Here is a 23,607-nt window from a genome sequence, read left to right as displayed (position 1 = left end):
AGTTCTGCAGGAACACCTGTGGGGTGAGGAGATTTTTTGATATGCTTCCCTACTCTTCCAGAAGATTGCCTAATGTACCTAATGAAAATTGCACCCATTTATTTTTCTCTTGTCTATGGTTTTACACATATCAGCTCCTTTTAGATACTTTGTTTACATGGGGCAAGGTGATTCTTTGAGAAGCAGGTGATAATAGAGAAGACCTTTCAAGTATATAAAAGCTTACACAATTAAAAGGAAAAAAAATACAATCTAACTCTTCATTGTCAAAGTGAGATTAATTTTATTTTAAATTATAGGTTATTTGTCCCCCCCGCCCCACATTTAGGGAGTAAGTGAAGAAAAACTCATATGTGATTTCTTGACAGCTGAGAATCAGCCTGGAGCACTGATTAGTACATAGCTTTACCATTCTTCAGAAATTAGTCTTCTGTAATTGGAAATGGTAACTGCTATTTTTATCATTGTTAATTAGCACTGGCAGCCACACAGTTGCGTTTCAAGAAACACTTTTTCAGATTTTACCTCTCCAACCCAGCTACCAGCAGATGGGTTGTTCTTCCTTAATTTCAGCCACTCTTTTGCACATCTACAACACACAAACCTGTGAGAATCCAAATGTCTAACAGCCTCAAAAAAAAAAAGTTTCATGGAAATGTCATGTGTTTAAAAAGCTGTTGGTTTGGTTTTTCTAGGATCTACAACTTCCTCGTCCACCCTTCACAACGAGGCCGAGGTCGGCGACGATGATGTCTTCACTGTGAGTACATGTCAGCCAAGCTCCTTCTCTTTATGCTTGCTTCTCTCTATGTCAGGTTAGAAAGGGTTTCTCTTTTTATGCCTCAGGGCTGGCATTCAGCCACCATCGTGTTTGGACACTGGGTGTGTTTTATTTGATGGAAGTATATCCTCTACAGAATGTGAGGCCTCTTGTTGGCCTCCTGTCGCCACGGGAAAAGCATGTCAGAGCAGGTGATGTCAGCAGCTAGAAGTGAAGAAATAATCGCCCTTGAATTTCTCTTGGCTTAGACAGAGGTGGTGTACACACCTGCTAATACTGCTATCTGTCCCTGAGAAGCTTCCTGCAGACTCAGATGGTTAGCAAGGGTACTGCTACTCAGATACATATTCAGGGAAATAAGGTTTTGGATCACAGCTGTAAACAAGCAAACTTCAAAGGTGTTTCACCTGTACATGGAATGTAGAAAGTTCAGACTGGTGTTCTTCAGGTGGAAGAAGGCACAGTAGTGTGGCATCTGTCTAAGCAGCAGTGACTGAAACAGGAATGAGCTGTTGGAGATTGATTTGTGGTGTTGTCTAAAATGTATTATGGAGTTTTGCTGAAACTAAAGCTACTAACTTCAAGGAAAGTTAAAAAGTAAAAAAAAAAAACTTGTCAGGTGAAAATGTGACTCTGATTAGTGCTCTTCCATGGGCTGGAAACAAATTGCTCACATTGTATACTTCTTTGTTAATAAAGTTACTTGCTCACCTTAATTCAACCCCGATGGGCACATATTGGTTATTTTACAAATGCCCTTCTTGTCCTGTGGGGCCTGGATGGCAGGAAAGGGGAATGTGGGTAATTCTCAGTGCAGCAACAGCAAACTCAAAATTGTCTTTGGGATACTTCCCTGGATTTTTAGGGTGAGGGAGGAAAAAATCAGTACAAGCATCAAGCTGCTTGAAAATGAGTCCCAGGAAGTATCCAAAGCCAAAAGGTGTTTTTTGAGGGTGATGCTTTGCCAGCATGGGACCACATCAGATTCCTGCTGAGATTTGACCGGATCTTCCCAAGGGCCAGCATGTTGTCCACATCTGTCCTTTTGTCACGCTCAGGGAGACAAACAACAGCAGGCAGGGTTAAAAGGTGACTTCCTGCACTCTGCAGCAAAACTATCATTAGCAGCTGCTTCCCAACTACCTTCCAGAAGTGATTTATAGACACTGGGGTGGGACAGACTGGGGAGGCGCCAGTGGAGCCAGAGCCTTTTACCAGTATGTCGTGCTTTGTTCCCAAATCCGCTGGACTAGTTGTGCTCTGCTGGGGGTGGACAGTCACTCTTGATGTGTGGCTCTTCTGTGCTCATCAGAAAGGGGATGACTGTCCAAATGTGCCTTGGATTTGTGTGTGCCAGCTCTCACTGGGTTACGCATTGGAATACTCAATGTTTAAGCAGTGACAAGTGGCTTGTGGAAACAGGAGAGTATATTTTTGCTAAAGTCCTACTGGCTGGTGTTCAGGCCCCTGGGAGTGCTCCTGAATTTCTCCACAATCTCAATCTTGTGGCTGAGTGTTGATTTTTAAACTCAAAGAATGATTTTTACAAGGAGGAAGACTGACTGTCCACCAGTTTGTTGCCTTTAAGTAGGAGGTGCTTTACATAGAAAAAGTTGGATGAATCCTTCTCCAGCTGCATCAAAATCATTCAAATTCCTGTATTCAGAATGAAGAGCCAGAACTGGAGGAGATTTTTCCCACCTACTTGACCATGGGGAAGTGACAGGTCCCTCCCTGCCATGCAGACATTTATGGGTAGGAGGCCTGATGGAGAAGGAGGAACAAGCTGCTCAATAGCATTAGTAAGGAGGGAAACTTCAGCAGTGTTGGCATCTTGTTGGCACCTGGGGAATGAGTTGTGTCCTGCCTGGCAGTGCTCTCTGCAGGGGTTTCTGATCTCCAGGGTGCAAGAGGGTCCTGACCTCACTGGTGGTGGGACCTTGCATGGTGCTATTTGTCAAGATGGCACACCAGGGTAGATGTGTTGTCATACTCCAAAAATAAGGCTCTGGGGACATCTCCTTCCCCAGTATGTCTTTGTTTTTCTGGGATGAAGTCTTTCCTTTTCCTGCAGTCCTTAAGTTCTTCAAAGATCTCAACTTCCTATTTATCTGGTAGATTATGGTGAAGTATGAAGACTGCATAAGCCAGAAATAACATACTGAAGCACAGAGCAGTTTAAAACTGTAAGAAATTGGTAGGGCGGTGAAATGTTTTATTTTTACCCTTCTGTTCCATTCTTTCTTTGCATGTATTTTTGACTTGTGTATCGTAGTCCATTTGGTCATCTTTTCACACAAAACTTCTCTGCAGCTTTCTGTAAACTCTTTTCAGCCATAGCAGTGGATTTTTTGTGTTTGGTTTTTTTCTCTGTTTTAAAGAGAAAATACATTTGTTCTTTTTTATTTCCTAAGGTAGTTATTAAAATCTTCACAATCCTCCCCCTCTCCCACACATGCATGAATAAACTTAACTGCGTGCGGCAGAATTTTCAAAAGTATCTGCATGATTGAGTCATTTAATCAGTCATTTACCGATCTCTGAAAATCTCAGCCATTGCTGCTGCACTGCTGCCTCAAATATTTGGCCCGAGGTCCTGCTCTTCTTGAAGGTGTTTCAATCTGTTCAAGCACAGTGGGTCTAAAACTTCACATTTCTGAGGCTGCTTTGTGGCCGGCCACCCCGACTTCATCATGCACAGATGTTTGCACCAACATAATGCTCCCAGCTGTAGAACACCCCCCTCATTCCATACAAGCCCTGACCCCGACACGGCTCTTGGCTGTTGATTGACGCTGGGCTTCTATAAAGCCCCTGCTCCTGTTAGCTCCAGTATAGATGTGTGTGGTTCCATGTGTGCATCATCTGTTCTGTTTATTCCTCAGCCAGCCTGCAGCCCTTCTGGGCATCCAGCAGGTTACTTCTTCCATGGCAAAGAGAACACCTGCCTCAGAGGTGGAGCTCTCCTGTGGGCTGTCACCTTGCGTGGCTTAGTGGAGGATCATTTTCTTGTATCAGAAGGTAGACTTTTTTTGGGGTTTTGAATAATGTGGAGCTGTGGCTGTGGGAGCATTCACTGGGCGTCAGTAGTCTTGTCTCCTCCCATGACTGTAACTTGCAGAGCCGAGATGATAACTTGGGCAGCAATATCCTGCCCCATCCCTATGACAAACACTCCCCATCCATCTTTCTGAAGCATGGGTTATATCCTTAAAAACAGGACTTTGCCAGCTAATACTTCTCCTGTGGCTTAGACCTACAGCAGACTACCTGTTCTGAAATTCATACCTGACAGGGCAGGAAACAACAGTGTATAGAGCTAAATGTCACAGCCTCGAGTTGAAAAATGCTTATTTCTAAAACAAAATCTCCATTTAAGAGTTTTAACAATACATAGTTGTGTTTCTTGAGTTTCAGATCCTCCAAAGAGCCCATAAATGTTTTCCATATGTTAGCAAATAAATTTCTTCTGTCTTGTACATTATAAATCGTCCTCTCAAGAGATGGAATCTGAGTAAGACTGGCCATCCGTTCTGTCTCCATTGGGGAAACACTGTCCTTGCAACAGGCTGAGATTGTTCTGTTTGTCTTCATCCATCTAGCCTGCATCTTCAGCCTTCTTTAATTAACATTCATTTCAGAAATAGGGTTTAATAAGGACTGAATGTATTCTGTAATTCCTCAGCCACGGAATTTGCCATATAATTGAGTTCTTGTGTAAATTTTTTTTCCTAATCTACACTTTTACTTTCAATTACAGATAATAATCCCACATGACCACAAAGTTAAAATTGTGAATTGATTCCAAGGAAAAAAGGTCAATGTCTTCCAGAGTCTGCAGAGTGCCTGAAATGGCCTCTTTTAGCATCCCATCTGAAAAAGCAGAGGTGTTTGTTCTGAAACCTTATGACCAGTTCAGCTGAAACACCACTCATGTGTTTTCCAGATAAATCTGCAGCCTTGCGCCTGCTTTGGTGCTAAAGAAAAGACACCCACTGGCAGGAGGAGCAGCAGCTCCCATGGTTATTCTGGTTTGTGACTCTAAAAATTACTGCAGTCTCCTTTAGCTTTAAGGGAAATATAAGGGAGAACACAGCAAAACTCAAGTGTGATATTCATGTTAAAATCCCACGTATTTTATATAATCAGCATATTTTTTTAAAAAATCCTATTTTTTGTTCAATATGAGACCTGGATGGCAGATCGAGCAGGCATGATCTAGAGGTGCATGGTTGAGCAGCAGAATTGTGTTTCAAGGTTATCTTGGTTCCCCAAGTGCAAGAAGGGGGAAATACTCTCATGCTTCACTAAGGTGATACAGACAGATCTTGCCGCCACTGCTTTTCTTCCTGGACTTCCAGCAGAAGTCTTCAGGCTCATGTTTTCACTACGAAGTTGTGTGTTTGGAACAATCCTTTGCCCCTTGTGCCTTTTTCTTGTCAGAACATGGATTCCTGTCCTTGGGGATGTTCGACTTAGGAAGTTTGTTATGTGGCTTGGACACTGCTGACAGTCATTTCAGAGACAGACACAATTACCTCTTCTCCACCAGATGGGTGCATATTGGGGCAGATGTTTGCATTACAGTCCCCCTTCCATCTCTTCTGCTTTCCTAATTAAAAAAACAGATTTATCCCTGCTTCCTTTCCTTGAAACCTTTTGTCTACTTTCATTTCCCATCTGGGCCTCAAGCATGTTACAGCCTCACTATTAAAATTTAGAAGATTTATATTAGCTAGATAAACACTAAATCTAATTTTTCTTGCTGGCTTAGTCATTTCACTAATAATCATTCAGATGGTTCTTTTAAAGAACAACTGTGGCTTTTTTTCTTTAAAGTGGACAGTAAACCCAGTCCAAATACTTTGGAATATATTCATAAGTTCTGTGGGATGCTGGAGCATCTGTCATCCCAGCCCTCTGTGGAAAATGATGTTGTTGAGGGTAGATCAGCCCTGAGTTGTGAGATGTGTTTCAGTCAAAAGTTGAGCTCAGAGATTGAGGAGCTACAAGAGCTTGCAGTTTCCTTTTTTTCTTAATGCCATCCTCGAATAGCCGAAGGGGGAAATGCATTTTGGAGGCACAGAGCTCTCTGTGGGAATGATGGGGTTGTCACCTCATCAAGTGGAGCAAATCCACCATGTTTGCTCTGTGAGGCCGAGCAGACCGACTAGGAGATTGTTGCAGTGACAGGACATGATGGCCTGCCTTCTGTTCTTCTTCCTGCCCAGCAGCCAGCTGTGCTCTGTGTGAACAGCCAAAGGGTTCATTGCTGCTAGCCACATCCTCTGATGTCTGGATTTTGGGCTTGCATTGTAAACCACAGCTATTCTAATTCAGATTTTAAAGGAAAAAAAAAGTACTTGCCAAGAAGAGAGAAATTCACACACAGAAAAACCAACAGGCTCAAATCCTTCCCTCAAAAACCTGAAAAGATCCTGACTATCCACCAGTTTTAAGGCTAGCTGCTTTTTTATCTGTTTGGGGTTTTTTCCTGCCTTCAGGTTAACTTTGCCCACACAAATTTACATCACTCAATGGGAATGGATACCAATGCTGAAAGAGATTTTTCAGTAGGGAAGGTCAAGTGGAAAGTTTTTTCTCTGGCTGTCAGGTTTATTTTCTAGTGTTGTATTTCTCCCTTTCTTTCAGGATCTCTTGTTTCTTTCAAGTGGTGCTGGAAATTAACCCATTTATTTTCTTGCTGTTTCTGCTAATACAAGCAGGCTGTACTCACTGATAATTCAATACTATTGTCACTGAAACAGTGGTATCATCTGGAAAGGCAGCTGCTCTTTTCCTTAAGTCCTTCAGAAATGCAGAGGCAATTACTGTGTACTTCAGCCTATAGATTGTCCTTGCTTACTCTTAGTCATAAACCTGTCATTTGGACAGACGGATATATAAAAATTACTGTGGTGTGGAGGTACACAGAACATAAAATCTATTTATTCTTTTGTATATAACAGATTCATAAGATGTAAGTGAAGAGCTCAAGGGAGCAGATAGGAGAAAGTTTGAAGGTTTGTTTGCTTTCTTTAAAAGAAAGGAGGGGGAGTAAAGGTCTTGCACGATTTATGTATTGCTTTATTGTATTTATCATGAGGGTTTTTTTGCTTTTGTGTCACTCTCTGATAGGTAAAACATGCATTTCTTACTGCAGATCAGAAATTGGCATTTTAACACAATTCCCAAATTGACTGAATTTCCGTTGCTTTGGTGTTGTTTCACTCTTAATGAATTACAAATAAGAAGAACAAGTTATTAAACAAAAAGTTTCTGCATTGCTATCAGATATTCTAAGGCTCACTGCCCTGTAGTTTTTATGTAGCTAATTATAGCAATGACTGGGATGTGTTGAGCTACTTTGCTGAGGGTAAGCAATTTCTCTTGTCACAATTCTTCCTCTCAAGACCATTTTTTGTAGTGTATTTTTTGGCTCTGTACCATTCCCACATACAAACACAGTTGGTTGTGCAGCAGGATTGGGATATATCCTGCAGGAAACGGAAATTTGATCTTTTGCTGTGGTGGAAGTTTCCTTATAGCTGCATCTTGCCAGAACTTGTGTTGTAATTTGTGCACCAGTTAAGTATTCAGTTTTGTTCAGTTTGTTCAGTTTGCCCCAGCAGTTGAAAAGCGATTTCCTTCTCTCCTCCTCTCCTAATTCTTTCCTCCTCTCCTTTTCTCCTTCTCAACACCCATTTTGTGCTTTCCCTGTGCTTGGATGATGATATGGTGTATTTCAGTGTACCAGCTCTTTACATTTTGTACTCTATTATTTTTGTTATATATAACCTGACTTGTATTAATTTAAGTAATCTTCAGATTGCTGAAGGTGTTGTTTTCTTGCAGGATGACCTTTAAGATAAAAAGGGTCATCAGGAGACCTGCCTGTAGGATTCCTTGTACAAAGGTGACTTGGCTGGTGCCTCTCCAGCTGTAGTTTCAAGCTGGTGAATTTGTGATCAGAGTGTGTTGTAGCACCGTTTCACTCTTGCAGTCAGCTAGCTGCATGTTTGTCTTCTGAAAAAATAATTTGGCTGTCTAGTAATGTACTTAAACTATATGATGAGTTAAAGTGTCAAGCTGTTTATGAGAATGTTCCCTTTTAATTAATCTGAAACTGCATGCTGTAGTGCATTTGTATATTTAAGGCACAAATGTGTCAGAAACAAATACAACCAAGAGTAAATTGCCCTTTCATAACATACAGTAAAACAGAGTGGGAAAGGGGTTTGTTTGTTTGTTTGTTTTGGGGGGGGTTTGGTTTTTTTTTACTTTTGCTTTTGTTCAGCTGTGGTTCCCAGGGCATTTCTTTGGTATTATGTAAGGGGAACCTGATTTGAGTCAAGATGCCTGTGAAAAGCCAGTTATTTTTCAGCCAGCCCAGTTCCCCCACCTTGCTTTTGCAGCACAGTCATGCCAAGAGTGAAGTTGATGTGAGGGAGCAGGATTTTGGGGCTGCAGGAGTTTTTTTAGCACCTATATGAAACCACCGGTGAGGGATGCAACTTGACTGATGCATCTTTAGCCTCAGCAGATCAGAGACCAGCTACTCCATCCCCCTTTTCCTAACACAGCTGACTCTGTGCTGAGCCAACCTAGGGAAGTGAACCAAAAACTAGCCCTATAAAAGAAAGCGAATACTTTTCCGGTGGTTTAGCTCCTGGAGCCAGCTTGCTGTAGGGCTGGAAAAGCAGAAGTGCTGGCTCAAGGGAAACTGGAGCTGATGGGCTGAGCGGGAGGCAAAAACCCTCTGCCACCCCACTAACATTCATGGTGCCACCTGAAATTTATTGCATACCCCTGGCCCTGCATCCATTGCCTTCTGCAAGACCTCTGTTGTGCTGGTGATACAAGTAAGGTGGTTCTTGCACTTGTGTGTGGTTTAGGATTTGTGGCATTTTTCTCCTTCATGTTTCTACTGTGAAATTCATCCTTCAGTTGAGACTGGAAGGAGATGCCAGGATAGCTGAGGCTGTGTTGATGGGGATGTGTTATGGCCAGATGTATGCTTTTACCTTGAAAATACATGGTTGATACGACTGCAGCTTTCCATTAGGTTCCCTCTTTAATCTGGGCTATGCAGTCAGCCTTTGAAGTGTATAGGCCTTTCTTTTGGCTTCAGGGTGCTTGAAAATTTGACAGAAGCAGAAAATGGCCTTTTCCATTACTTGCATATCCAATCTGAGGAAGTGGCTTTCAGCAGACAGCTATATTTGTAAGCTGCAGTCTCACTGGCTGCTGTGTTGGAACAAAATGCCTTGTCCCAGGGCAGGAGGAGGCAGCAGGGACAGCTGGATGTGGGGTGTCCTGGCTGGCCCCAGGCACTGCCTTTGAAGGTGACAGACAGAGTAGATGCAGCACGGGGTGTAAACACTGTTGGAAGGAGGCAGCCTTGGCCAGGGCAGAGCGATGACTGACAGCTTCCTGTACTGCAGCAGGAGGGATTAGGGAATGGCTGCCTGGCACATACCCCGGTGGGAGCCAGGGATGCAGGTCGGCAGCGAGCAGGAAAAGCTCTCTGCACCATTGGCATGGGGAAAAGCATTTGGCTCCTGGTGCTGAGCTGGAGCATCTGTCTGGGCAGTGATAGGAGGGGAGCTGAGTGGGAACTGTGGGGCCAAGGAGTTGCTCTCCTCTTCGTGAAGGAGCCTGTAATTCCCACCTGCTGTGTAAACACTGGCAAATCTGATTTGAATCTGTCGTCTTGTGTAATAGGTAGAAAAGAAAAACCCAAAACAGACAGAGAGTTGAGGCTGCCTGGAGTGTGTACTTGAATTTTGGATCCTCTCAGATGATTGGGGTTGGAGGGTTTTTGTTTGTTTGTTTACTTGGGCTTTCTTTTTTTGGAGAATTTGGGAAAGAAAATGAGTAGTTTGGTAAAGCTTCGCAATGAGACATGCTTTTTATATGAGGCTTCAATATTTTTCTTTAAGTTGACAGATTCCCCCTCCCACCCCTAGAAAGAAAAAAGAAAGCAAGAAAGAGCGAAAGAAAAGCCATAAAGAAACCTCACAATTTTCTGACTGAAAAAATATTGTAAGGTGGTGTCCCCTCTGCCCCCCAGGATGTGTTTGGTAGTAACTGAAGATGAACAACAGAATACCAGAGTCTGGGGAGCTCAGAGTGGACCTCTGCCCAGTACAGAAATGCATTATTAAGAACTGCATCTAAATAGGCCTGTTTCCATCCCTCACCTGTATTTTGTTAAGGGTCTTCTTGCCCTGTATCTTGTAAATACTTTATGAAGTGATTGTAGGAAGCAGTTCATATGTCTCTGGCACTTTCTGCAAGAGGAGAAGGAAAGACAGAAGTAAATAAGTGCCATTACATTTTTAAGCAGAGCCTGACATATTTGCAGTGCATATGAAGAGGATATTTTAAAAGTTTGCATCAGCTGTTGGATTCTATTTTGGTGATAAATTCCAGCTAAAATATCATCGATGTTCATAACTGTGTGAATAAATGACCCCTAACTGACTTCCTAAAATATCGTATCAGTCTTCTGTGGGAAGTTTGCATTTAACTTCGTTTTTTCTCCCTCTGTTTGCGCCTGTTGTATTATATAGGAGGAGCACTGCTGGATTTAGAGGCTGCAGCGTACATAGCAAAGACATTAATGATGGATTAAGTGCATCAAAGACATTAATGATGGTTTAGGTGCATCAATTCTTTTAGCTTGGCTAATTTAATTTTCTGTAGTGTTTTTCTTCCCCCCTTATATTATTCCCTGCCCCCTCCTTGAAAGTTTCTGTACAGAAGAGCTGGGATTCATGGTGAGTTTTGTGGAGCCATCTGTTCCCAGCTGCGCTCAGCTGTCCAGTGTTTAACACCCCCTTATGAACTTTGTTCCTTTATTTCTTTACCCATCTTGCCAAAGGAACGTTTTTTGGCAGTGTTAGATGTGCTAAGTTCCCTGTCAGCACCTGAAAATTAGGAGCTCCCCTTCCAGCTTCCCCCACCTCTGCTCTCTGTACCTCTGTGCCACCACAGGGATGGTCAGCTGAGGTCAGGGAGCTGATGCAAAAGTGATTTTGGGCTGCATTCCTGTGGTTCTGCTCCCACGCATGCCCACAGAGCAGGTGGTGGCACTGGTGGGGGAGAGAAGCAGTGGCCATCACCTCCCCTCAGCAATTCAGACCATGGTGGCCATTCTCTTGGCCTTAGCAGAGGACAGCTGTGGTAATGTGGGTAATATTGTTAGAGAAAGTGGCTCTGCTGATCTTTGCAGAGCTGTACAAGCACAAATGTTGGATGCTGGAGCATCCAACAATGCTGTAATCCATACCACAATGTCATTTTCAAGGTATAAACAGATTAACAGATCCTCTGCAAAAGGGAAAAGCCAGCCTCTATCCCTAGATGGTTATAAGCAATTGGTTAGTTAAAACAATTCCCAGGTTTAAGTAAAAAGATCTGTTAAAGCAGTGTAGCATGTCTCAGCACGGAGAAATCCAGTCAGGCCACAGCACGGAGGAGTTGCAGGAATGAAGAAAGAGTAGGAGTTCTGGTAAGGAGAGGCTTTCCACATGGATGAGGACACAAGCACCTTGTGGGTAGACAGAGCCACCCTGCTCTCACCACTGTACTGTGGGATTGCTGTGCTGCCTGGGGGATTGGCCCTAGAAGCTGCGCTTGTGGTTTGGGTTTTTTCCCCCCCTTAAAACATTCTGGTTTTCCCTTGTAAGTACCTGATGCAAAGACTTTCCACTGAAGCTGTGCTCTAGCCCAGTGTTGCAGTAAGGGGGAGGGGTATCCTGGGAAGGAAATGCTGAATAGACCTGCTCAGGGCCTCTGGTCCAGGTCTCAGTCCCAGCAAAATGGGATACTGACTTACTTCAGTCCTCCTCTGACTTCTGCAAACAAAGTTTCTCTTTGTATCTCTTCAAATGCCTGCTTTTGCAGACATGTCTGATGCCTTGCATGAGGCAAGTAGTGAAACAGGAAAATCTCCCTGAGGTTTTCCCCCCCTTACCACATCTGAGTGTTTGTCATGTCATTTCATCGTGTCTGAGTCTCATATATTCTTTTCACTTCTTGAAGTGAGCTGTTAAGCCACGTCTGTGGCCCATGCAGAGCTGCCCAATGATGCCAGAGTTGGGTTTAGCAGGAGTTTAATGGAGATGATCTTGTGTGCTGAATTCTAATAAATGTTCCTTAAGTTTTGCTGACTTCAGCCAGCACAGCCACCAGCATCTTTATGGCACTAAAAGCTATAACCACAAAAACTTAAAATAAGAAAAGGTAGCAGTAAAAAATAGCTAGCTGTCTGCACTTTATATTGGTATTTGTTTCAGGGATGACTAGAAAACAAACATGTGAGAAATTCTACTCCTGTTCTGGTATTGGACAAGTCTGAATCCATGCTTATTGTAATGGTTGTGTACAGCCAATTTGTCTTTGAACTGAACTATGATCTAACATGAAGCTTTTCCTTCAGACTTTGAGCAGAGTAGAACTGCATTCAGCTCCAGCCATCCCCAGTGGATGAGAGTGGCAAAATGTTTCAAAAATGTGTGGAAGCAATTTTCTGCAATACAATTTCTGTCTTGTCTTCAGTGATGGGAAACAAATAGAAATTTGACAAAAGCATTTTCTTCTATGGTTTTGTATTGCTGTGACAAATTAAAAGCTTGTGCTTAGGAGACAGGAGTCTCAAATCTTAAAAGATTTTTCACACTGAATCTTTTTCTTAATACTTGGATCATCTAAGGTCTCTTTGAAATGGGCTGTCTTTAAGTATACAGGGCACAGTTAGAGGTTGATGGAAAATGTCAGCTGTTCCTTTTTCTAAATGTCTTGAATAGAGAGAAAAAGGTGTTTCGAGACAAAATTTAGGATTTGTGCTGTTCCACTGTCTGTGAAAGTCAGAAGTGCTGTTTCTCTTTAGGCTTTAAAAATAAAATTTTAAAAAGCTGGAGGAGAACGGAAGGACTTGTTCTGGTCTGGCAAGATTAGACTGAGGGAGTTCTGGGAGACTATATTTTATCTTAATTTCTTTGGAGAGGTGGAAGTTTCTCTGCCACGCATCCGAAATAACTCTCAGACTTCCTCTTTGTGACGTTCCTAAACAGCGGCTCCGTAGATAAGGCCCAGGCCGGCACAGAGCTCGGTATCACTCACTTGCTGAGCTGTTTTGCTGGTTTTATCATTCTTCCTTTCCGGACTGATAGCACAGCTGTGCCTCCCCATATCCCAGTGAAAGCAAAGGGTCAAGTGAGATTGTGCCAGGACTCCTGAGGGATTGCACCTGGGCAGAGCACACCAAGGCTCCAGCTGCCGGCGGGGAGCCCATTCATTGCAGAGATCTCGGCCGGAGCTGGTTGGGCTGTGGCGTGGGAGGATGCAGCTCTTTGGCTGTTGCTTTTCCAGGCTCATCCTCAACCCAAGCAGAGCTGGGTTTCTTGTCCTGGGAATGGTGGGGATGCCTTCTCAAAAGATGAGGTGGCACTGGGCTCTTCTTCAGCATGGTCAGGCTTCAGCAGGTGGACCCAGGAGCTGCTGCAGGGAGCTTTGGCTGTTGCAGAAGGATGCCTTCGGTAAAGGTGAAGTTTTGCTTTTCTCTGCTGCATGTCAAGAGGCCCCCTTGGATGTTGTGGTGTGTGGGCTTGCATGGCAGTGGGAGATGGGAAAAGTGGAGTGGGGCAGTAGAGAGCCGGTTGGCTTGTGCTTTGCAAAGGCCAGGCTGGCATGGGGTTTTGATTCCTTCAGGACCATTATTTGCAAAGCTAATTGTTCAACATCATGATACATCTGTTCCCCCCTGCTTCATGCAACCATTAACCATTCTAGAGAGGAAAAAAAAAATCTTGTCTTGCTTGACCCACAGTTATTTTTTACAGCAAACTTGCAAATCCTTTAGCTGGCAGAGAGCACTTCTGGAAGTTTTAAGTGACAGAACTCCATAATTTCCCTCTGGCAACCAATTTCTGACAAGCTGCCACAGATTGTATTGCTTCATAATTCTGAGAGGAATCTTTCTTGTAGTCAGCCTTGCATGTTGCATCACACAGAGTGAACCTATTCTATGAAGCCATTAGAGGCAAGGTGATCAGTCCAGTTCAGAAGCAAGAGAAGTCTGCTTTTTCTCGTGGCTTTTTTTCCAGAGATGATCATCTGTGCTTATTGCTTAGGTATCTGATTAGCCTTCTTGTGTAACAAATCCATTTCAATGAAAAATAAACTGCAGTAAATGATTAACATAATCCTCTTTACTAATGACTGGGGTTTTTTAATTTAATGAGTCACTTCTGAAAGTCTGAGGGGGAAACAAGGACATACTTTTCTTTGTTTAAACTTCCACAGTGCCATCATTTGCCTGTAGAAGCCTGGTGTTGTTTCTTCAACACATGCAGTACGTGTGCTTGCTCAGATACGTCCAGCTCACTTGCAGCAGGAAATGTGTTGCACAGGTTTTATAAAATTACTCTTACAGTCGTGATTAATGATTTTGTTATCCAGGCAGTGAAAGCACAAGAGTTTGTGACTGCTATAGCACTCAGAAGGTTCTGGTATGAGCAGCACAAATCTCTCATAATTGAGCATTTGAGGGCATGTTGAAACAGAGTTTGTTATCAGACTCCCTGTTCCAACAACTTTTAGTCTTGGGTTCTTTTCTCTTTTGTGACTACTGGGCATGTTTTCAATAGTTTCCCCTCAAAACCAAATGCTGGAGCTGGATTGGTTTTAACAGGTTTGAGAAGAATATGGTGTTTCTCTGAGAGACCAGTGGCTCAGTAGTTCAGGACCTGATTTTCCATCAGTGAAATAGCCTGTGTCTGGAGGCCGCATCCTTTCTAGATGTATTTCTGTAGGTGAGTGTTTATATTTGGAAGATTTACAGCAAGCATCTCATGTTTCCACCTTTCACCACCCTCCCCAAAATTTTGCTATGCTGATGGTAGATAATCCCAGCCAAGTCCCAGTCTTCTTGTGGGGGACAGAAGCTGTTCCCTGCTTCCCTCACGGACAAAGTCCTACCGTCATTTGTTCTTAGTGGCACTTGGTTGAGGATGAGTGTGCCTTTTCTTTGAGAATATGCCTGATTTTCACTGGTCACCAAGTCCAGGTTCAGTCACAGGGGAGGGGCATTGAGAAGACAGAAGACTTACAGAGGCCTGAAGCATCATCATGCCTCTAATCCTTGGTCACTTAATTTCCTCTGAGGGTTTCCCTCTGGCTTCTTGAACCTCATTTTAGCTATAGCCACCATCAGAAGTACCTCCTTCTGCCTGAACCTTATTTGAGCCTGTTCCAGTGAATGCTTTGTGATCTTATTTTCTGAAGGATACTAGAAGAATAAACCCTCCCTGCTCACATTCCTATGGGATTCACAATTCAGTAGACTTCTCATCTTCTTGGTCCCTTCCATGATCTCTTTTCCGGGCTGGAGAGACCCAGGCTATTTACTTAGCTGTTGTTGAGAGGCCATCCCATGTCCTCTGTGGTGCTGGCCATGGCTCTGTGAGGTTGCCATGATGGGAATACCCTTACTGGGACAGGGTGGAGAGGGCCAGCACCACAGACAGCTTGGAGCAGTACAGGAGGTACATGCGGTGCTTTGGTGGTTGTCTTTTTTTTACCCTGTTGCTGAGCCACCAAGTGGACACTGTCACAGAGCTGCCTATTTTAATCCCAACACCTCTTTCCTGGCCAGCAGTAACTGGCTCAGAGGGCATCATTCTGTGTGTCAGATCAAGGTGTTTATGTCACACTGCTCTTTAGGTTTAATTATGTTTGGGGGTTTTTTAGCATCCAGCATGTTAAAAGTCTCTCTGCATTATGAGATTCTTAAGTAAAGTTTTCAGGGTCAACTTTCATTTTGACTCTTGTGAATAACAAGTTTCATCTGGAAATTGTGTCATCATCTTGTTCATCTCTTTCCTTGTGTCATTGATGAGTGTGCCCACCAGCACAGGTGAGGGGCCTGTGGGTTTCACTGGTGACCTTCTGCTTGGGAGGTAGGAATTTTCTACCTCTTTTGTTTTCTTCAGTCCTCAGACCATGCATTCATGTGTGTTAAGAGCACTCTTCCCCTATGTCAGTTTGAAATAGCGAGGGACCTTGGTGGAATATTGGTTTTTGGAAAGTACCAGTGCTTATCCCAGCTGATGGTCAGCAAGGTAACTCTGCAGACACTGCATTTGTCACCCAGCTACTGCCTTTAGTGTCACCAACCAGGAGTCAGCATAAACTTCTTTATGGATGAGTGAGCAGAGACCCAGTCTTAGATAGGTTGATTTCCCCTTTCTGGGTGCTTAGAGTGAGTATTTGTGTTGGCAAACTGCCCATCTAATCTGAGGACATTGAATGTGGAAATGCAGCAATTTTTAATAAGGTGAAAGTGGAGAGCAGCGCCGCAGCCTCTGGTATGCTGCAAACAGGTTTTGTAGCCGTGTCAACACATGTGGAGGAGAGGCTCAGTTGCCCCACCGGGTCTAAAGGGAGAAGAAGGTGTGGAGGATAGCAAAGGTAGATACAAATCAGGCAAGATAAAAATCACTACAAGCTCTTTTCCAGTTGCCTATTGCAGAAATGCTGTCTTCCCAGAGAGGCAGCAAATAGCGCAGTGCTTGGAGGGCTGGTTATAGCTCCCAGCTGCCCTGCTGAGATTATCAAGGAGTTATATCTAGTTTGGGTGGGATTTTTATTTTCATCCAGGACAGGGAGGCAGTTGCAGGACGGTATGTGCAATGACCTCCCACTGGGTTGTTTCCCCCAGGCTGCATTGTTTGGACCATGAACACCCATGATGTTTTCGGAGTGTATCCACAAAAGGCTTGTCCCAGCAGGGTTCAGCTGTGGATCCACTGAAGCTGAAGGGTCCTGCTGCCTGCCATGGTGCCATTTTAAGGCCCTGCCTCTTTTTTGCTTCATGTCAGTTGAAGTTTCGCTTTGAGAGCAGGCTGGAGCTGCCTGGGCCATGGGGTGTGTTGTGTGGCTTTCTGAGAAGCTTAAATCACAGCTCAGCATCTTGGTCTGCACCACATACAGCTCTGCAGGAAAGGTACTTCTGTGAGTACCAATATGGCTGTTGTAACTAACTCCTGACTCTTCTCAGGGATTTCAAACAAGTTTTAAGCTTAATGTTACTACAAAACATTTGTAGAAACTGCCTTTTTTTTTTGTTTTTAATGTCCCCAAAATGTGTGAGATATTGCAGGGCCTGAAGTTAAGTCCACAAGAATTAGCTTTGAAGGGTTTAAACCCCAGATTTGAACTGCCTTTGTCTAATAAGTTATGAAGACTGATGAAGCCTCTTTTTTAAAAGAGCCTGAATATTGGTGCAGCCTGAATATTGGTTCCACTTTAGAGGTGTTGTTAACTATGTTAAGAGTTGATTTGCTTCTGTGTACTTCTTTAAAAAAAAAAAACCTAAAACAAACACACATATTAAAAGTCTGTTCTTAATGGGAGTCAGCCATTCAAAACTCATTCTGCTTGTTGTACCTCTCAGATAACCCAGCCTGGCTTTACATCACACTGCAAACAACTGTGTATTTGCTTTCAACAAAATAAGTTGGGAGTTCGGTGCTTTTAAAGTGCTGCAAGAGTTAAAGAGAACCAACATCTGGTTTTGTGTTGTAATGCTTCAAGGTGTTCTCACCTTTGGACAGAGTCTTTCAGAGTGTTGTTTTCAGAATAAACAAATATTCACAAAGAGGCTTCTTGTATTCTTGGAGCAAGAAATGCGTCTGGTGCAATTCATTGGAAAATAGTATTTAGAGAGTGCATTCTTGACAAGGAGAGAAGGTTTTTCAGGTAAAACCAGTCTTCTGCTACTACTGATACAATTCTTCTCTGCTCTAGTTGTGCAGTCTCAGCTGACTGCAGTGGCAATCAGGACCATGGACTTGTAGCTGCAGCACATCTTGTTAGTTGAGAGGAGGGTGGGGTGGAGATTTCTTTTATTTCAGGCACCAAGGTTTCAGGCACATGCAGTGCTACAGCTGTTCTGCTTGTTGTGCATGGAGGCTCTCTTTTCCCTGCTCTTGGTTTGCTGGTGCATTTAACAACTGTCCATAGATATTCATGGTAATATGAAAAAGCCCAAAACTTATAAATAGAATTAATGGGCAAAATCCTGAATATTGTATGGCAACTGTTTTAACCAAGGAAGGGCTATGGAGAGATGGTGGCTGACATTATTACTTCTTTGTGTGTTTCCGCAGGAAGAGAAATAGGATTGTTAAGATGCAGTAGGTATTGGCAACAGCATGTTACTGTGTGATGTTTCACCCTTTCACGATCATTGTTGCATAATGATGTAACTAATTAACCTAAAGAAAGTGCTCAAAGGGAGGCAGGAATGTATAAAAATACAAGTAACATTCATTGCACAGTAATAGTGAGTTTCAAAAAAGTGACAAAACAAGAAAAAAAAGCCTGACGTTTTTAAAGGAAAGCTGATATTCAAGTAGCTGATGATGAACTGGAATTCCGTGAGTGTTTGGAGAATGTGTAAAGGTTAACAAAATTGCCAGTATTTTTGTAGCCTGGGTGACTGGTGGGGTACAGCCTGGGCACACAGATGCTCTCTCTGAGCCCTCAGGACCTACAGGATTGCGTCATTTGCCGGGGGTTTAACTTTGCTCTTCGGAGGTAGCTCCTGGTGAGCACTCATCATCCCACCATGCCCAGGATAACAAATAACATGCCAAGCGAATACAAGTGGTGTTGGTGAATATGTCACGGGCAGGCTATGGCATATTATTTTTCCATGTGTGTGGTGACAGCTTTTATGGCCTGGCAACAGAGCTGCCTCTTTCAAGTATTTTATGTGAAATTTCATTAAGCCTCCAGCGGTCAGGTGTTGCCAATATTGCAGGTGTGTGCAAAGTCAGTGAGTGGCAAAACATCTCTTAATGCCCTGTGCTGTAACAGCTGAATGTATGACAATTTTTTCCCCTTTCCATTTAAAACAGAATGCTACAGATAGCTCCTCCAACTCCTCTCAGAAAAGGGAACAGCCTGTGCGAACTCTGGCTTCTCCTGCATCCTGTGAACATCGAAGAATTTGCACTCGTGGACACCTTCACGACCATTACAGCTCTGACCACTACCATCTAGAACAAGTAAGGTTTCTTCCCAGTGTTGCTACCTCTGTGTCTGCCAGAGTCTGCCAGTGTTTGGTTTTCCTCCACATGCCTGAGACAGCTCCCTCCTTCTGTTCTCCCCATTTCCTTCTCAATTAGCTTTAAATGGCTTCCTGTTATTAAAAAAAGAGGAGGAGGGGGAGGTAACACTGGTTTAGCATGTTCTGTTGTACCACATGCATGCAGGCCAGTGTAGGACTGTGACAGTTTTACTCCCTCATGAGCCAAAGGCTGGGAAAGTCCGTGATGGATCATGGTGAAGGGCATATAAAGAAGGAAAGACAAAGTTTCTAAGTATTGGCTCTTCAGGAAGCAAGGAGACAGTGATTACCAGTAGCAAAATGAGCTTATTTATCTTTTCTCTCTCCTCATCTCTTTCCTACTTCCACAGTCAGTACCACGATCCTACCGGCACGTCAACTTTCCAGATGATGATGAAGAGATAGTGCGCATCAATCCTCGGGAGAAGATTTGGATGACTGGGTATGAGGATTATCGCCATGCCCCAGCACGAGGAAAGAACTTTGATCCTGATGACATGGACTCCTACGTACGTTTTGCCAAAAGCGAGGCCTCAAAACACGAATACACTTATCCTTATGTAGACAACTCGGACTTTGACCTGGGTGAAGATACCAAGGGTGCTGTGATAAAGACTCAACCTGTCAAATTCAAGCCCAGGCGGAAGGAAGATGGTGAGAGGTCGCGGTGCGTGTACTGCAGGGACATGTTCAACCACGAGGAGAACAAGCGGGGTCAATGCCAGGATGCTCCAGACCGCGTCAAGACTTGCATCCATCGAGTGAGCTGTATGTGGTGCGCAGACACTATGCTCTATCACTGTATGTCCGACCCAGAAGGAGACTATACAGATCCTTGCTCATGTGACACCAGTGATGAAATGTTTTGCCTCCGGTGGATGGCCCTTATCGCCTTGTCTTTCATTGCTCCATGTATGTGCTGTTACTTGCCGCTTCGGGCTTGTTACCACTGTGGGGTCATGTGCAGGTGCTGTGGTGGAAAACACAAAGCTGCTGGATGACTACAGATGCATTCAAAGTGTTAGGTTTTTCCTGTAGTTCAAGGAACACGTTGGTTTTGGAGCACTGAGGTCACTCACTTTAATGCAGCCACTGTGCCCGACAGCATCCGGAAACCACCAGTTTGGATCACTTTACATTGGGTCATCTGGGGCTCACACTGCATTGATTTGCTCATCAACTGTTCTAACTAACTAACCTACAGCATAGACTTTTGTATTATTAATCTGTAATCAAAACAGACTGTCTTGTACATGTTTAAATTTTTTTTTTTTTCATTTAAAATGAGTTTGAGAGAAGAACTGCTTTAAATGGTGGTGGATTGTAGAACATCTCCAGGTTATGTCTGTCTTGCCTCCGCTTGTGTGGTACCAACAGCGTGTTAGCAAGCTTTGGCATTTCTAGAAATGGGACGGTGTAGTGAATGAGATCTCACTTGGAAGATATTTTAACTTACCGTCAAGCTATTGTGTATGTATAGAAGGTGTGCTAGTAACAAACTTGTACCACAACACAGTATTTCTGTCACTGGTTTTCTTTGGGTTTTTTGTTCTGTTTTCCAAAGCAAAAATAGCCATCTAAGCTGCAGTTTCTCTTCTAGGGTCCATCGTCATTTCCTTCAGCAAACATCTTAAATTATTTCTCTGTTCCTAAAGCTCTGCGAACAGAAAGTAAGGCTCAGTTACCATAGTCACATAGCCATTGAGAATCTGATAGTCCTCCTTACCTGTAATCATTTCAGACCACTACTTGAAAGGGAAACTTAAATTTTAGGCTTTTCTCTTTTCCCTAAATAAAATGGAAAAATTGGAAAAATGTGTTTTCAGAGCTCTGCCCAAAAAGAAAGGGAACTTCTTCGTAGAGATCTGTGAATAAAACACTAAGGTTCCAGATGAGGAAAATTGTTGATATGCAAAGAATTACTAACAATGCAATGTCAAAAGCACTATTATGGCAATTCTGGGGAAATGCTGCATTAAGTGGTGGATTATATGGAAAATCGTGTGTGTTTGTTTTCTGTATCCATGAGCATGAGAACATTCGCGTCCACTGTAGTAACAACATTTAGCAATCCAAGCAGGTATTGAAAAATCCAAAGCCAGGATGTTAACTACTACTTCCAGTCTGTGACCTGCGGTCCCAATCTGCCAGATACTTCCACATGTCTCAGCACGTTGCTGTGAGCCTGTGTGTGGGATGGAGCATGTGAGTCCTTGCAGGAGCCAGACTGAGGCATCTGCCTGGCTTTTCCCCTCCCCAGTTCACCACCCAGGTTTATCAAGTGGATGCATAAGGTGCATACAGCAGGATAATATTACTTTAATTTTTTTTTATTATTATTTTTTTTAATGTCATGTTGTCTTGTGTACAAGGCTTGTAATTAGCTTGGAAAAAGAGTATTTTTCTAATATATTACAAGGAATAGCCAAATAATTTTTATTAAAAAATAAAAAAAAAGATTTAGCGCAGTGAGCTCTAACTAGCATAGTACAATCCGAATACTTTGAGGCAGCTAGGGATTGGCTTGTCAAAGCTGGCACTGCTGTTCCTGCCATAATTTCTTTCTGCAGTAAATTGCCAGTGGGCGCATGTCCTTTCCCTCCCTCTATTGCACATTGACATCAGTCTTAAAAGAGAGGATTTTTTTTTTAAGAATTAATTTGCCAAATAAATGTAAAAGGAACGCTTGCCATTCTTTCTTGGTGGAATGTCCCAACGGTTCCTCTGAGAATTAATCACAGCTTTTTAGTCAACCGTGAATTAAGTATGCAATGTGCTTATTATACACTATAGAGTTGGGTAGGTTTAATTCATAGCAGTTACAGGGGATTTTTTCAGTTGGAGAAAAAAAAATTGAATGATAGTGGAAAAGGGATGGAGTGTTACACTCTGCGTGATATGTCTGGGTTTGCTGAATGAAATATAAATATTTTGTGCCTAATAGCAGTTGACAAATCTCTCAATGGTGTCTAGTAAACATCAAGCCAGCCTCGTAAAAAAATAATTATTGAAACAACCTTTTCCTTTTATTTCTGTTCTCAAAAGTTGTTTCATGTAAACAAACATCTGTAAGATCTTCTCTCTATAAAGCACAACACTACAAAAAGATCTTACAGTTTTTTGTCCGGTCTTGAAGTGCCCCTATTTATTTAAGTAAAGTAGACATACTCCAAGCCTTTCTGTATGTCTGAAAATAAAAGTTATTAAAAAAAAGTCCCTCTTTTTTATTTTTTTTCTTTCCCCCTCCTTCTTCCCTCTTCTCTTGGGTTTTTGTAATACTTGTAGATTTTGCTGCGTACGTTATTTGGTTTGTGATGGCAGTGGTGTAAGGGCACAAGGATAGAAATGGGTGGTTTTTTGTAAATATTTCTCCTTAATTTCCACACTGCTGCTGAACAGTGTGTAGCATTCTCCCAGTCAGCTTTGCAATACTGACATCAATCATTTGAGAGAAATTATTCAGATTTTATTTTTGTATCTGTGGTAACAAAAACATTAACCAATTTTTTTTCCTGTTGTGGAAAGGTTTTGGGTTTTTGTTTGTTTTTTTTTTCCAAGCTATTGCTCACGTTAACAAATTAAAGTGCCTGAAGCCTCATCATTATGTATCTATATACTAAAAGTTAAAACCCTGTTGTATTGATTTTTATAAGCCTTTTTACCTCTGTGTAAAAAAAAATATATATACAAGTGTATGATGTACATTTTAGTTCTTAACTTCTTTTTTTATTGTTTCTAATATGTATGATCAGTGTAGCTATTGCTTTAAAATGTACCATGTAAATACAAATACATCATATCAAAATGATGTCGTTTATTGTCAGAATTATGCTGTTTATTGTTGTTGAGGTGGCTGGGGACTGAGGGGGAGACAGTATGTGGGAGCATCTCCAGAGCTCAGGGTTTCTAAGGAAAAAAATGGCTCAATTTTACAATTTTGGGTGGCAAAGGCTGCTAAGCCTTGGGCACAGGCCATTCTCATCCAGACACAACAAGCGAGGACGAGGATGAGTTGGTTTTTCCTGGTGGTTTTTAGGTGTTTTCTGGATGTTTGGTGCATTTGGCGGGAGGACGTGGCCTGGCAGCACCAGGCCCCAGTAGGCCCTGGCAGCCATGGCAGCAGCCAAGGCTCCCTCTTGCTCTCCCTGCTTTTCTCCCCTCAGGCCTCAGCGCCCGCACGGCTCTGGGCTGAGCTGGAAATGGTGCAGGGCTGTTGTTACTTGGCTTTGTTTCAAAATCTCAGCAGGGCTCTGAGAAGGGGGGAGCAGGGCAAGGCCACAGATGTGGCTGCCGAGTGAGCAAGGGCCATCCCGGCTGCTGAGCACACACGGGGCAGGTTTGCAGCCACTGGGAAGGAGATATGCCTGAGGAGCCTGGCACGGCCATCCCTGCTCAGAGAGGCTTAGCATGGAAAGAGAATAACCCACTTTAAATGGATACCAGGCTGCTACCAATCAATGGGGGAAATCAGGGAGAAACCAGTGAGTATATCTAAACGTTTATAATTATTTCCAACGGCTTGGTCAGGCCAACACCAACCACATCTGCCGAGCCCAGGTTTCTTTTTCCATAGGTAAGTGATGATAAGGCTGTTGCTCCTCTTTTATGTGCTGCTGGTTGTTTTGCTGCTGAAGAACAAAGCTGCCTCAAGCAGTATGTAGGAGAGGAGGCAAAAAGCACACTT

At 43.0% G+C, this 23,607-nt stretch overlaps 1 protein-coding gene across 2 annotated transcripts in view; it reads left to right on the top strand.

The window, feature by feature from the left end:
- The window catches only part of SPRED2 (sprouty related EVH1 domain containing 2), a 59,821-nt gene extending 37,090 nt beyond the window's left edge, over positions 1–22,731 (top strand). For both annotated transcript variants that reach the window (XM_071424916.1, XM_071424925.1), the window contains exons 4-6: positions 696–760; positions 18,712–18,861; positions 19,274–22,731. In XM_071424916.1, coding sequence (XP_071281017.1) covers positions 696–760; positions 18,712–18,861; positions 19,274–19,924 — 866 coding nt within the window. In that variant the 3' untranslated portion in view covers positions 19,925–22,731. The remainder of the gene's footprint in view (positions 1–695; positions 761–18,711; positions 18,862–19,273) is intronic.
- Positions 22,732–23,607: the final 876 nt, after the last annotated feature.

The sequence above is a fragment of the Agelaius tricolor genome, unplaced genomic scaffold (assembly GCF_023055355.1).
Source record: "Agelaius tricolor isolate 1412-34295 unplaced genomic scaffold, bAgeTri1.0.p SCAF_1, whole genome shotgun sequence".
In the NCBI taxonomy this organism is placed as follows: domain Eukaryota; kingdom Metazoa; phylum Chordata; class Aves; order Passeriformes; family Icteridae; genus Agelaius; species Agelaius tricolor.
The sequence above is the reverse complement of the archived record's forward strand: the minus strand, read 5'-3'. Positions and strand labels throughout refer to the sequence as shown.